Source organism: Rana temporaria, chromosome 3, assembly GCF_905171775.1.
Source record: "Rana temporaria chromosome 3, aRanTem1.1, whole genome shotgun sequence".
Lineage (NCBI taxonomy): Eukaryota > Metazoa > Chordata > Amphibia > Anura > Ranidae > Rana > Rana temporaria.
In genome coordinates this window covers 464,269,182-464,282,422 of record NC_053491.1, presented here as the reverse complement: position 1 = coordinate 464,282,422, position 13,241 = coordinate 464,269,182, and the positions used below count along the sequence as shown (strand labels likewise).

General features: G+C 43.2%; 1 protein-coding gene across 1 annotated transcript; it reads right to left on the bottom strand.

Annotated features, from left to right (window-relative positions):
- Positions 1 to 11,558: 11,558 nt before the first annotated feature.
- Positions 11,559 to 12,850, bottom strand: LOC120933554 (vomeronasal type-2 receptor 26-like). Its single transcript, XM_040346811.1, has one exon. It carries the CDS (start codon positions 12,741 to 12,743, stop codon positions 11,865 to 11,867), a length of 879 nt encoding a protein of 292 aa, XP_040202745.1. The 5' UTR covers positions 12,744 to 12,850; the 3' UTR covers positions 11,559 to 11,864.
- Between the last annotated feature and the right edge of the window lie 391 nt (positions 12,851 to 13,241).

Below are 13,241 nucleotides of genomic sequence, written 5' to 3'. Positions count from 1 at the left end.
GTGCCGCACCAATTTGAAGAAAAGTGAAGTAGCACGATTTAAAAGTAGCATTCAATGTGAACCAGGGCTAAAACCTGGAAGCTGATTGGTTATTATGCACAGCAACATCAGATTCTGTGTGTATCAGTTTTAGTAAATCTTCCTGAATGTAAAATGTATATGGCCAGCTGCTACACAGAATCCTACAACAACAATGTTCTATAGGGCCCCATGATTCACATGTACCTCCCTGCAGGCAATAGAGCGGATTTACTAAGCTCTAAGGAGCAGGGCCCTCTGATTCCTACTGTATTAACGTGTATTGTATTTGTACTGTCTACCCTTAAATGGTCACTAAAGGATTTTTTTTTTTGCCAAATTGCTTCCTTTACCTTACTGCAGTCCTGGTTTCTTGTCCTCATTGTTCGTTTTTGCTCTGATGTTGCTGTAATTCCTCTCTGTTCTGGACACTTTCTGGTTGTCTGTTTCCTGATGACCACAGTACTGGGAGATTTCTCACTGTGGTCACTAATCAAGCAGGTGTGATTACTGTGTGTCTAAAACCCCTCAGCACCAATCCAGTTTTACAAACCATCACTGCCCTCTATTGGCTCTCTGGCTCTGTACATCAGAGAACCAGGAAACAACAGCAAAAACTAAACTAAACTGCAGGTACATTATATGATTGTTTTTTATCTATTTTTAATAATTTTTAAAAGGAATCAGTTAACTATTATGTCTCTATACCCTGTAAACAGTAATTTCAGCTAAAAAAAATGTTCCTTTAGTGACCCTTTAACCACTTGCCGACCGCCGCATGTATATGTACGTCCACAGAATGGCATGTACAGGCATATGGGCATACAGGTACGTCCCCGCCTTTCCGTGGGTCGGGGGTCCGATCGGCGGTCGGATTCCCGCGGGGAGCCGCCCCAACGCGATCGCTCCCTGGAGCTGAAGAACGGGGAGAGCCGTGTGTAAACACGGCTTCCCCGTGCTTCACTGTGGCGGCGTATCGATCGAGTGATCCCTTTTTATAGGGATACACGATCGATGACGTCAGTCCTACAGCCACACCCCCCTACAGTTGTAAACGCACACTAGGTGAACCCTAACTCCTTCAGCGCCCCCTGTGGTTAACTCCCAAACTGCAACTGTCATTTTCACAATAAACAATGCAATTTAAATGCATTTTTTGCTGTGAAAATGACAATGGTCCCAAAAATGTGTCAAAATTGTCCGAAGTGTCCGCCATAATGTCGCAGTCACGAAAAAAATCGCTGATCGCCGCCATTAGTAGTAAAAAAAAAAAAAAACAATAAAACTATCCCCTATTTTGTAAACGCTATAAATTTTGCGCAAACCAATCAATAAACGCTTATTGCGATTTTTTTTTTACCAAAAATAGGTAGAAGAATACATATCGGCCTAAACTGAGGGAAAAAAAATGTTTATATATGTTTTTGGGGGATATTTATTACAGCAAAAAGTAAAAAATATTGAATTTTTTTCAAAATTGTTGCTCTATTTTTGTTTATAGCGCAAAAAATAAAAACCGCAGAGGTGATCAAATACCACCAAAAGAAAGCTCTATTTGTGGGGAAAAAAGGACGTCAATTTTGTTTGAGAGCCACATCGCATGACCGCGCAATTGTCTGTTAAACCAACGCAGTGCTAAATTGTAAAAACGCCTTTGGGCATTTAGAAGCATATTGGTCCGGGGCTTAAGTGGTTAAGTTGTAAAGGGCTGTGTAAACTGTCGGCACTGTGTAAATCCTGTATAATAATAATAATAATGCTAAGAGTACGACTGTTCAATTTGCAAGGTAAACTACACATTTGCAAGGGAATTTGCACAAGAGCTTGGCAAAGAACACCCAATCACATGCAAGGAAAATAAAAACATACTGCATTTTTGCTTGCATGTGATTGGATGATGGTAGTCAGCAGAGCTTCAAGTCATTAGCTAAACTCTGGGGCAAATTCCCTTGCAGAGTGGACAACCATGATAATGGGACATTGGAAAATACCTAATAATAATATGACCTAAAGAACATAAGTTCTCAGTTTCTTATGCACCTACCTCATTCTGTCCGTCTCCCCTGTACTGCATACACCGCCTGCCCTTTATATAAGATCCATAGAGGGAAACAATATCACCCCCTCCCTCTCCTAATTACAGTCCATTGAGGTTACCTTGGTTTGTCCTGGATAATTAACAAGGCCCATGTGCATTTCACAGCATGGGGACACGTAATAACTCAACATCCTACCTTACGTACATAATGCAGATATCATCTTATTTTGAATGACAAAGCTTAAATATCCATATGACAGTCATGTACACACTTACATTATAAATGTGTCTATGGCTTAAAGGAAACTTTAACTGGATTTTAAATCTTATTTTATATTCTTTTTAAAGTGCAACTAAACTCTCTGAAATCAACACAAACTATTTTTAATTTCTTGGCTGCTAGCCATAGTAAAAATGTAGGAATGGATGTTATATTTACTTGCTTTAAACTTTGTTTACATTTCATCAGGTGCTTCCTGGTTTCTGGCCTAGGCCAAAATGATGCCATACATCCCAGGAGGCTTCATGGCCTTTTTTTCCCTCCATTTGGCGTAGCAAAGAGGGGCAGAGCAGGAGAGTAGAGAGCTCATCAGTCTGGTCTCCCATTGTCACTGAAGTTGCAGAAGCTGACTTATCGGGGGTCCCGGGGGCCTCATTTTTCTTGTGTTGCATGGCAGCACAAATATACACTATGGGGCAGATCCACAGAGATCTGCACCCGCGCAGCGTATCAGAGATACGCTACGACGCCGTACCTTACCTGGCTTTAGTTCGAATCCTTAAAGATTTTGCACCGTAAGTTACGGCGGCGTAGTCTATCTCTGGCGGCATAATTCAAATCGGCGATTAGGGGGCGTGTTTCATTTAAATGAAGCTCGTCCCCGCGCCGAATGAACTGCGCATGCGCCGTCCCTAAATTTCCCGCCATGCATAGACGTGAATTACGTCCATCCCGATTCACAGACGACTTACGCAAAAAAAAAAAAATTAAAGTTTCGACGCGGGAACTACGGCCATACTTAACATGGCAAGTCTAACTATACGCCGCAAAATAGCAGCTTTAACTATACGCCAGAAAAAGCCGACTAGAGACGACTTAAGAGAATGTGATGGCCGCGCGTACGTTCGTGGATCGTCGGAAATAGCTAATTTGCATACTCGACGAGGAAAACTACGAGAACTTCACCCAGCGGACGCCGAAGTATTGCATCTAAGATCCGAAGGCGTACGGAGCCATACGCCTGTTGGATCTAACCCAGATGCCGTCGTATCTTGGTTTGAAGATTCAAACCAAAGATACGACGCGGGAAATTTGAAAGTACGCCGGCGTATCAGTAGATATGCCGGCGTACTCTCTTTGTGGATCTGCCCCTATGTGTCCAAAAGTATTGGGACACAACAGTCCCAGTTTCTCATGTGGCCCATTGGGAAACCTAATTGCCCACCTTTGGAGTAGCAATTTCGCCTAGCAGAACTAGGGTTGTCAGTTTGAGTCCAAATTGCGGCTACCTGCACAGTGTTTGCATGATCACCCTGTGCCTGTGTTATGCTATTGATATACTATTGGTTACTTGGCTCCTGTAAATATTGGCCCTGGTATTTGTATGTATGAATGCGAGTTGGGCTCATTGGGGGTTGATGTGAATGTATAAAATACACTATATTGTCAAAAGTTTTGGGATGCCTGCCGTTGTACTCTAATAAACTTTAATGGCATCCCAATCTTAGTCCGTAGGGTTCAATATTGAGTTGGCCCCGCCCTTTGCAACTATAACAGCTTCCACTCTTCTGGGAAGGCTGTCCACAAGGTTTAGGAGTGTGTCTATGGGAATGTTTGACCATTCTTCCAGAAGTGCATTTGTGATGCCTTAAACTGGAACTAAGGGGCCAAGCCCAACCCCTGAATAACAACACTCTACCATAATCTCCTCTCCAATAAAATTATTTAGACCAGTGCAGAAAGGGCTAGATCCACAGAAGAATTACGCCGGCGTATCTATTGATACGCCACGTAATTTCAAAGTTCCCGCGTTGTATCTTTGTTTTGTATCTACAAAACAAGATACGACTGCATCTGGGCTCGATCTGACAGGCGTAGATCTTAGTACGCCATTGGATCTTAGGTGCATCTTTCCGGCGGCCGCTAGGTGGCGTTTCCGTCGTATTCCGCATCGAGTATGCAAATTAGCTAGAAACGGCGATCCCCGAACATACGTCCGGCCGGCGCATTTTTTTACGTCGTTTGCGCTCGGCTTTTTCCAGCGTATAGTTACCCCTGCTATATGAGGCGTACTCAATGTTAAGTATGGCCGTCGTTCCCGCGTCGAATTTTGAATTTTTTACGTCATTTGCGTAAGTCGTTCGCGAATAGGGATTTGGGATTTGAATAGGGATTTGCGTAGAATGACGTCACCGTCGTAAGCATTGGCTTGTTCCGGTTTAATTTCGAGCATGCGCACTGGGATACCCCCACGGACGGCGCATACGCCGTTAAAAGAAAACGTTGTTTACATCGGGTCACGACGTATTTACATAAAACACGCCCCCATCACATCGATTTGAATTGCGCGCCCTTACGCCGCCAAAGATACACTACGCCACCGTAACTTACGGCGCGCATTCTTTGCGGATTAAAAAAAAAAGTAAGTTACGGCGGCGTAGTGTATCTTAGATACGCTACGCCCGACGGAAATATGCGCCAGGGTACGTGGATCTGGCCCAAAGTGTATATTATTTAGTCTATAGTCCACAAACTATGGTGTGTATATATATATATATATATATATATATATATATATATATATATATATATGTGTAGCGCCCTGCTCCTGATGATCAGGCGCTATGTTAAATTCAGTGGGTGTCTGAGCTGATAATAAGCTCAGACTTTGTTAATTAAGGCTAAATCAGCCTATTTTCCGGCTCTGGCTTTGCTTGGAGGGATTTCTCTTTGTTTTCCTGTGGGTGGCGACCACCATAGGCCAATGTTGGAACTCAAGCAGGCCAGGGTGTATTGGGTGTCTTACTTCGGGAACAGCCCAGTGGGAGTGGTCTCCCTGCTGGGCATGCTGGGGAAGGATACTTAAGGGGCAGACGCCATGTTTTGGGGTCCCATTTCCCACCTCGTGGCCCTCCTGGCACGAGGTATGTGCTGCATGATTTTTGGTCTCTGGGCCATGTTGGCCCGAGGCTGCGTTCCTGCCAGGTAGGCCCAGTCGTTCTGACGGGGGCCTACGCTCGGAAGCTTATCCTGTGCTGTCTGTCCTGTGGGAGGAAGCCGCTTAATGGAGGAAACCAGGGGAGGACCTGTCCCGGAAAGGACCTAGCAGAAGGTTGGTACTTTGGGAGAGGCCTGGTAACCTTATTGGAGGATGCACCGTAGTCTATGAAAACCCTATAGTGTGCCGGGTTGGCTTAAAGGCTCTAATACAGTAAGGGAAAGAGGGGGGGTTTTCCTCGCGCTAGGAGAATGAATATAAATGAATTTCAAATGGATAAGTGAATAAATAAATAGTGAGTAATTCCAGCAGCAACGCTAAACATGTGATATACACGCAAAAAGTAAAAAGAAAAAAGATGAGTTGCGCTAGGAGTCGCAACTTAATGCGAAAATAATATAAATAAATAAATGCATAAATGAATAAATGAATAAAGTGCTAGTGCAAAAAATAGCAAAAAAAAGGGATGATGCCCAAACAGTCATGGGAAAAACCTTTCGGGGTAATTACAACAATCTGCTATTTGGGACCAAACGCTTAAAAAACTTTGTTAGTCCATTAGAATTGCATACTAATCAATTGTTAGGCAGTCCAAAATGAGAGGGGAAATCAACAGCAGAACCCCAAAACATATGAATGTCCAAATAGATGGGCAAAAAACAGTTGCAGAGTAATAAAATGATCCAAATATTGAACAGCCTCTGGTCTCTGGTCAGAAGAAACATATATTCCCACCGAGAGGTAAGTAAGGGTGTGCTCTTACCAGATCCACGATCATAAAAAGCGTGTCGATCCACTCAGGTCATGGAGAAAACTCGGTCACAGCTGACAGGCAGAATATCCTCTCCAATGTGTTTAACGGCTCCACGTCCATCCGGCGAACCAGGGGAAGAAATAGGCTCAGAATGTGAAGTACCGTCAAATATTTATTAAAAATTGTGCAACATATACACAGCGGTACATATAATTTAAAATTGCCGGCTAAAACAAGCAAACAGATACAAATAAAAAACGTGCGCCCGTGCATCCGGGGTCACGTAAAACGCAATGACGTTCGGTGCGTGGCTCCGCCCTGATCGATTTCACCACAGATGGCGTTGTCAAAGGGCACGGGCGACGCACTGAACGTCAGCCTTATATGCCTACAGAGCAGGCAACCAAGCCTCTCTCTCAGCTAGCAGCCTCCAATCAGGAACGGCCGCAGGATCAATGAACCCGGAAGGGGAGGATCTGAATGACCCGGAACTTCCTACCAGTAAGACCGCCCTTGACATAGATAGGACTATCCTATGTCAGCAGGGTAAGGTCCTACCTCATGAGGATATTCTCAATGGTCAGCAGACATCCCACCATTCATTTCATATAAATGTTTTAGTTAAAGAGTCACTGTCTGTCACATCGTATGTTCTTACTATACATAAACAGATAACGCCATATTAACCTAAAAACGGGTAAATTCATGTCACCACTTTATAGCATCTATTAAAAACGCCAGAAAGATAGCAGCATGAACATTATACCCAAATTAATATCATATCAGCCAAAACAGGGATTTTAATATCTGAAAGAGAAATCGCAGTTGGCTGACATCTGTATTCTCCCTATACATTAAAATCATAAAGGTCAAAACATAAAAAATCTAAAAATTAATAAATCTAATATATCACATTGAGAGCCCTCTAGTGGTTGATAAAAAAATTACATTGCCATTTAACCAGCATCTGTGAGTATTACAGGTAGGTAAATCCCTATTGGAGACAAGAACAATCCCCAGAAGGGTAACCTACCTCCCCAAGGGGTCCCACACGGATCTTAAAGGCAAAAAATTAAACCGATAATCGTATACTATCCTCATCTTTAGTATCAAATTTCAATAGTATACAATCCTCAGATGGACCCAGAAAATTGGAGTGGCAAGAAAGGGGGGAAGAAAATGAATAGTTCAGCAAGAGATCACTAAGAATTGTCTAAAAAGGCATTGACCTCTATGTCCACATTCAAACCCTGCGGTTTAAGACATTTCATGCGATATATCCAACTCATCTCGAGTTTTGATATCGCTATCCTTTTTGATCCACCTCTCCAGTGGGGTTTGAGGATGTCAATGGCAATAAAGGAAGTGCCACTAGGATTCCTGGCATGCACCTCCCTATAATGCCGAGAAACAGAATGTTCTCTAAATCCTCTCCTTATGTTCCCAATGTGTTCATTGACCCTTACCTGGAACTTTCTTACAGTACGTCCAACGTACTGTAACCCACATGGGCAGATAAGTAAATAAACTACATGGGTCATAGAGCATGTAATAAAAGATTTGATGTTAAACACTTGTGAGGTGCTATTTGAAATGAAATTCAAGGTCTTGCGTTCTTTAATGGCATTGATTTTACATACCGCACATTTTTGGCATTTATGGTAGCCAATTATATTTTGAAAGAACATGGGTTTATTCAATGGTGGATCCACGACTCCTGGAGCCAGAGAATCCCTTAATGAGGGGACCCCTCTAAAGACTACCCGAGGTTGTTCTGGTAACGCAGGGCCAAGGATAGCATCCTCTTTGATGAGATGCCAATGTTTCTTAACCAGTTTTTTAATTAGATAGTGCTGATTTGAATAACTAGTGATGAAAGGAGATATGTATTGATTATTTTCCTCACTAGAAACGCATTTATCCTGCAACAACACATTTCTATCGATAATTTTAGCTTCTCGCGTTTGTTTAAAGAGGTCTGTTTCCTGATACCCTTTATTTAAAAATCTTGCAGTTAACATTTTGGCTTGTTCATCGAAGTCTTCCATCTTGCTGCAATTGCGTCTAAGCCTCAAGTATTGGCTCTTAGGAACCGAATCCAGCCAAGCCTTATGGTGACAGCTGTCACGGGGAATAAAGGAGTTGCGATCTGTTGATTTAAAGTATGTGGACGTCACAAATTGACCGTCCTCCACCCTTATTTCCAGATCTAAAAAATTGATCTTCTCCTGATCTGCCTCATACTTAAATTCAATCCCCCTATTGTTGGTATTGAGACAATCCATAAAGTCAACCAGAGACTCCCTGGACCCTCTCCATAGGAGGAGGACGTCGTCTATGTATCTAGCCCACAAGACCAATTCTGGTCTGCGGTCAGCATAGACGACATCCTCCTCCCATTTCCCCATAAAGAGGTTGGCCAGGCTAGGGGCAAATTTAGCCCCCATAGCGACCCCCCTCTTTTGTAGGAAGTATTTGCCACCGAACCAAAAAAAATTGTGAGTGGTTGCAAACTGTAAAAGATCCATAATGAATCTTTGCTGGATCTCCAGCAGAGCAGAATCCCTTTCCAAAAATATTTCATCTGTGAAATAGCTTCTGGTCATTTACTAAGCTCTGGAGCAACTGCACTTGCAGAGTGCAATTGCACGTTGCAAAGCGCACAGTCTATTTGCTTTTAGTAAATCAACCCCATAAGGCCTGTGTCAGGAGCATATGCTCTCCTGCTCCATCATAGCTGCTGGTTCCAGCATCCTGGTCTTGGCTGTAGAACTTGTCTGTCTGTCTACCTGCAAGGTGATTGAATACGGCCAGACTCTGGGTGGAGACCAAACCAGATATAAGCTAGTCAAGCCTGCAGTCTCATGCTTGTGAAAGCGTGTGTGATACATGATCGAGCTTCCTGTTCGTCTGCCCTGCTCTAATAGATTGGATTACCTTGTTGACAACCTCAGATCAGATATCGACTATTCTCTAAACTCTGCCTGCCTTTGACTTCGGATCTTGACATTGACTTTTCTGAACCTTGCCTGTCTGCCAACCATAAGCACCTGTTTGCTTTGCTCAGTTCATGCATTCCCTGGTGTGGTAGCATTGTGTATAAGTCCTGGGGGCAACTGAGCACTGATAGGCCTGCTAGCCTTATGGGAAGGGAGGCTGCTATAGGTGAAGAACACAGAAGCCAGCTATAGTGTCTGAGCACCTGCATTAGTGGCAAGCATGACATTCTGTCAGTTCACTAAAACAATAGTGGATATCTCAGGTTATACTAGATTCACGCCATTATGGTCAAACAGAGTTTTCTGAAATGTCTTATCTGGAAGGATTTTCGAGGTGGGAACTTGCAGGGATTACTACCCTGATGCAACTATACTCCGATGGGGTATTGAAAGCATATCAACAACTCTGCATTGACTATAACTTAGATCAGAGATGGTTCTTTCTAGGGATGTCCCGATACCGATACTAGTATTGGTACCGATACTGAGCATTTCCCCAAATACTTGTACTCTAGGGAAATGCCCCGATGCCTCACCCGATACCTGGGCAGGCAGGGGAGTTGCAAGTCCTTTCCCCCCGTGCTGTCTTTCCCCTGTGCTCCGTGCTGTCTTTCCTCTGAGCTATCTTTCCCCTGTGCTCCGTGCTGTCTTTCCCCTGTGCTCCGTGTTGTCTTTCCCCTGTGCTCCGTGCTGTCTTTCCCCCGTGCTCTTTGCTGTCTTTCCCCCGTGCTCCGTGCTGTCTTTCCCCCGTGCTCCGTGCTGTCTTTTCCCCCGTGCCACGTGCTGTCTTTTCCCCCATGCTCCGTGCTGTCTTTTCCCCCGTGTTGTCTCTTCCCCGTGTTGTCTTTTCTCCCGTCCGTGCAGCTCTCCTCCCCGTCTGTGCAGTCCTCTCCCCCGTCTGTACCACTCTCCCCCTCAATCTGTCAGGATGGAGAGCGGAGGTAGGAGCCGCTAAATCCGGCTCCTACCTTTTCCGAATGGACAGAGTCAGTGATCACTGACTCTGTCCATTCATATAACTGAGCATCGTAACCTGTGTTTACGATGCTTCAGTTTATGAATGGAGAGGAGCTTCTCTCCATTCATTTCAGCTAAGGCTGCTGAGAAAGGGACTGGGGAATCTGTGTCCTTAGTCCCTTTCTCTGTCTTAAAGCGGAGATGTCAAAGGTCTGTTAAGACCCCTGATATCTCTCCAAAGACATCCAACAGGGCTGATTTAAAAAAAAAATTGCAATAAATATATATATTTTTTAAATAAATAAAAATAAAATGTAAATAATAAAAAAAATAAAACACACTGACAATCCACCCCCCCCCCCTAAAAAAAAAAGAAAATCACTGGAAAAAAAATTGTAAAAAAAAAAAAAATACTGCCACTGTCACATGACATTAAAAATAGTATCGGTAATCGGTATCGGCGAGTGCTTGTAATTGGTCTCAAAAAAGTGGTATCGGGACAACCCTAGTTCTTTCTATACCTACAATTAAGACACCCTTTTGAAGACCCAAGGCCTGACTTTGACCATCCCTTTTTCTCCTGTCCCTATTTAATTGTTATCTGAACTGCTTTCTAGATTTCCTATACCATGTAGGCAAAGACGGGAGACAGATTTTGATGTGGCTTTAGAGGACATATGGGACCAAATAATGCAGAATGTACAGCTGGTTTTGATATCTCCAATTCATAGAGTGCCCCAACTTTTCATTCTGCATAAGGCTTATCTGGAGGTGCTGCACAGGATAGGCAGGAGAGAAAATTCAGAATGTGCAAGATGTGCTCAATCTCCTGGCTCCTTTATGCATCTGTTCTAATGATGTTCACAATGATATTGGTATTGGCGGGAAGTGTTAGATGTGCTGAATTCTGTATATGACATTTCGTTGATTCCAGATCCCGCTTTATGCCTTTTGGGGTATGTAAATTCCAACAACCTGGATCATGACCAGGTAATAACTTTTTTGAGATTACTTTTTATGGCTCGCAAGCTACCCCGATACTTCTCTCGAGAGCCCTCAGCCATCATGCAAGCAGTAGGCTGGCTCTTGGGTTGATTTCTGCAAATATTAAAATCCCTTAATGTGCAGATGTCAGTTTAGTGGAGTGGGTGTTCTTAGGCAGGCTGTATTTGCATGCAGACTTCCTTAGGTAATAACCACATGTAATGCTGACCCCCCATCATCACACAATATTGACAATAAAGTAAAAAAATATAGAATTTTTGCCGTTCGTTAGGTGCGTCATTTACGTGGGGTCACGATTCATTACAATACAACACGCCCCCTACCAGCCTAGTTTGAATTAGCCCATTTACGCTACGCCGCCGTAACTTAGGGCGCAAGTTCTTTGTGAATACGGTACTCATCTCTCTAAGTTTTGGCGGCGTAGCGTATCTAGGATACGCTACGCCCGCACAAAGATACGCCCTCCTACGTGAATCTGGCCCCAGGAGTATTGGCACAGTAATGTCACATCTTTGACACCTTAGCCAATGTATTTTGGGATTTGGTGTTGTGACTTTCTGTCTGGGGAGCACTGTACAACTTCTATTATCTAATTGTGTAAAGCAGAGTGTAAAAATCATCCAAGCTGTAGTCTTGTTGATATTAAAATGTATTGTAAACATAAAATGTTAAATACTATGTGAATAAAACACACAGAAACACAATTCATGAACCAAACAATGCCCAATAATACAGCCATGCAATACTGTATAGAAAATTGAATTTTTTACATTTCACCGGAAGCTACAAAATTGTACAAATGTCCAGAGAGAGTGATCATTTGATATATTTTAGTTTTAGGTAAACCATTGATTTCATGAACTGTTATCAACATTCTATTTCTGGCCTCTGTCTTTCCCCATGAGATGTTCTTTGGAGTTCATCTGTGGTCGAAACAGGATGATGAAACATTTAGGAAAAAACATACAGACCACGAGAGCCCAGCTTGATGACTGGATTGCAAAGATTTCCATGGCTACAGTATACTTTCCTTTCGAGCTGAGAGAGGCCGGGGTGTAGGAAATCCAAACACTTAAGAAGGCTAACATGCTGAAGGTGATAAACTTGGCCTCGTTGAAGTTATCGGGTAGTCTTCTGGCCAAGAATGCAACAACAAAACTAATGGAGGCCAAGAGGCCAAGATATCCCAGCATGCTCCAAAAGGCAGTGGGTGAGTTCTCATGGCATTCAACAACAATGATTTCAGGTTGTGTTTCTGTGTTATTTTGAGGGAACGGTGGAGCAGCCACCACCCAACTACTGCATATAAGAAACTGTAGAAGAGAACCGGTGACAATGACCATATAAGACACATAAGGACTGGTCCATCTCTTCAGGTTGCTTCCTGGTTTGGTGGCCATAAAGGCACACACTACCATTATAGTTTTGGCCAAGATACAGGAGACACAGAGAGCAAAGGCCATACCGAAGGCAGCCTGCCGCAGAAGGCACTTCTCAGGCTCAGGATAACCAATGAAAGTCAAAGAACAGAGAAAACAGAGAGAAAGCGACAATAACAGAATACAACTCACAGAGTAATTATTGGCTCTGACAATTGGTGTGGTCTTGTAACGAAGGAAAAGTTTAAAAATGGAAATTGGGATCATGGAAGAGGAAAGGCTTGTAGCCATCAAAGTTATTCCCAATGGCTCACCGTATGAAAGATACTCAATGGGTTTTGGAATACATTGATCTTTTTCTGTATTCGGCCACATATCCCATGGACACTTGGAACAATCTATGGCATCTGAAGATGGAGAATAATTATAAATATGTTGTCAAAACAAGTCAAAGCTTAAACATATTACATGCACATGTCATTTCAGGCAGACATCCTATAGTTATTGTCCAATAAAAAAAAAATCCAGGAAGTGAGAAGGACCAATAGCATTGCCCTCCCTTTCACCTCCTATGGCATAGTGCACAGCAGATCTTGTGACTCTCGGTCACCTTAAAGCAGCTAACCCACGAGAGCTGGTGACATATTCCATCACAGTTTACAAATGGTGACAGATGTCATCAGTGCATGTACTCATACACAACTATCAGAACTCTACCCTGCCCCCCCATCATCTAGCTGCTGCTCTCTAACTTCTCGCCAGATCCTACACTAGTCACTGGCAAACTACACAATGTTCTTATATATGAGCAGTGACTGCTACTAGGCTCTTGGCTGATCTCATGCAAAAATGACAGCGATGTTGCTTTTGAAC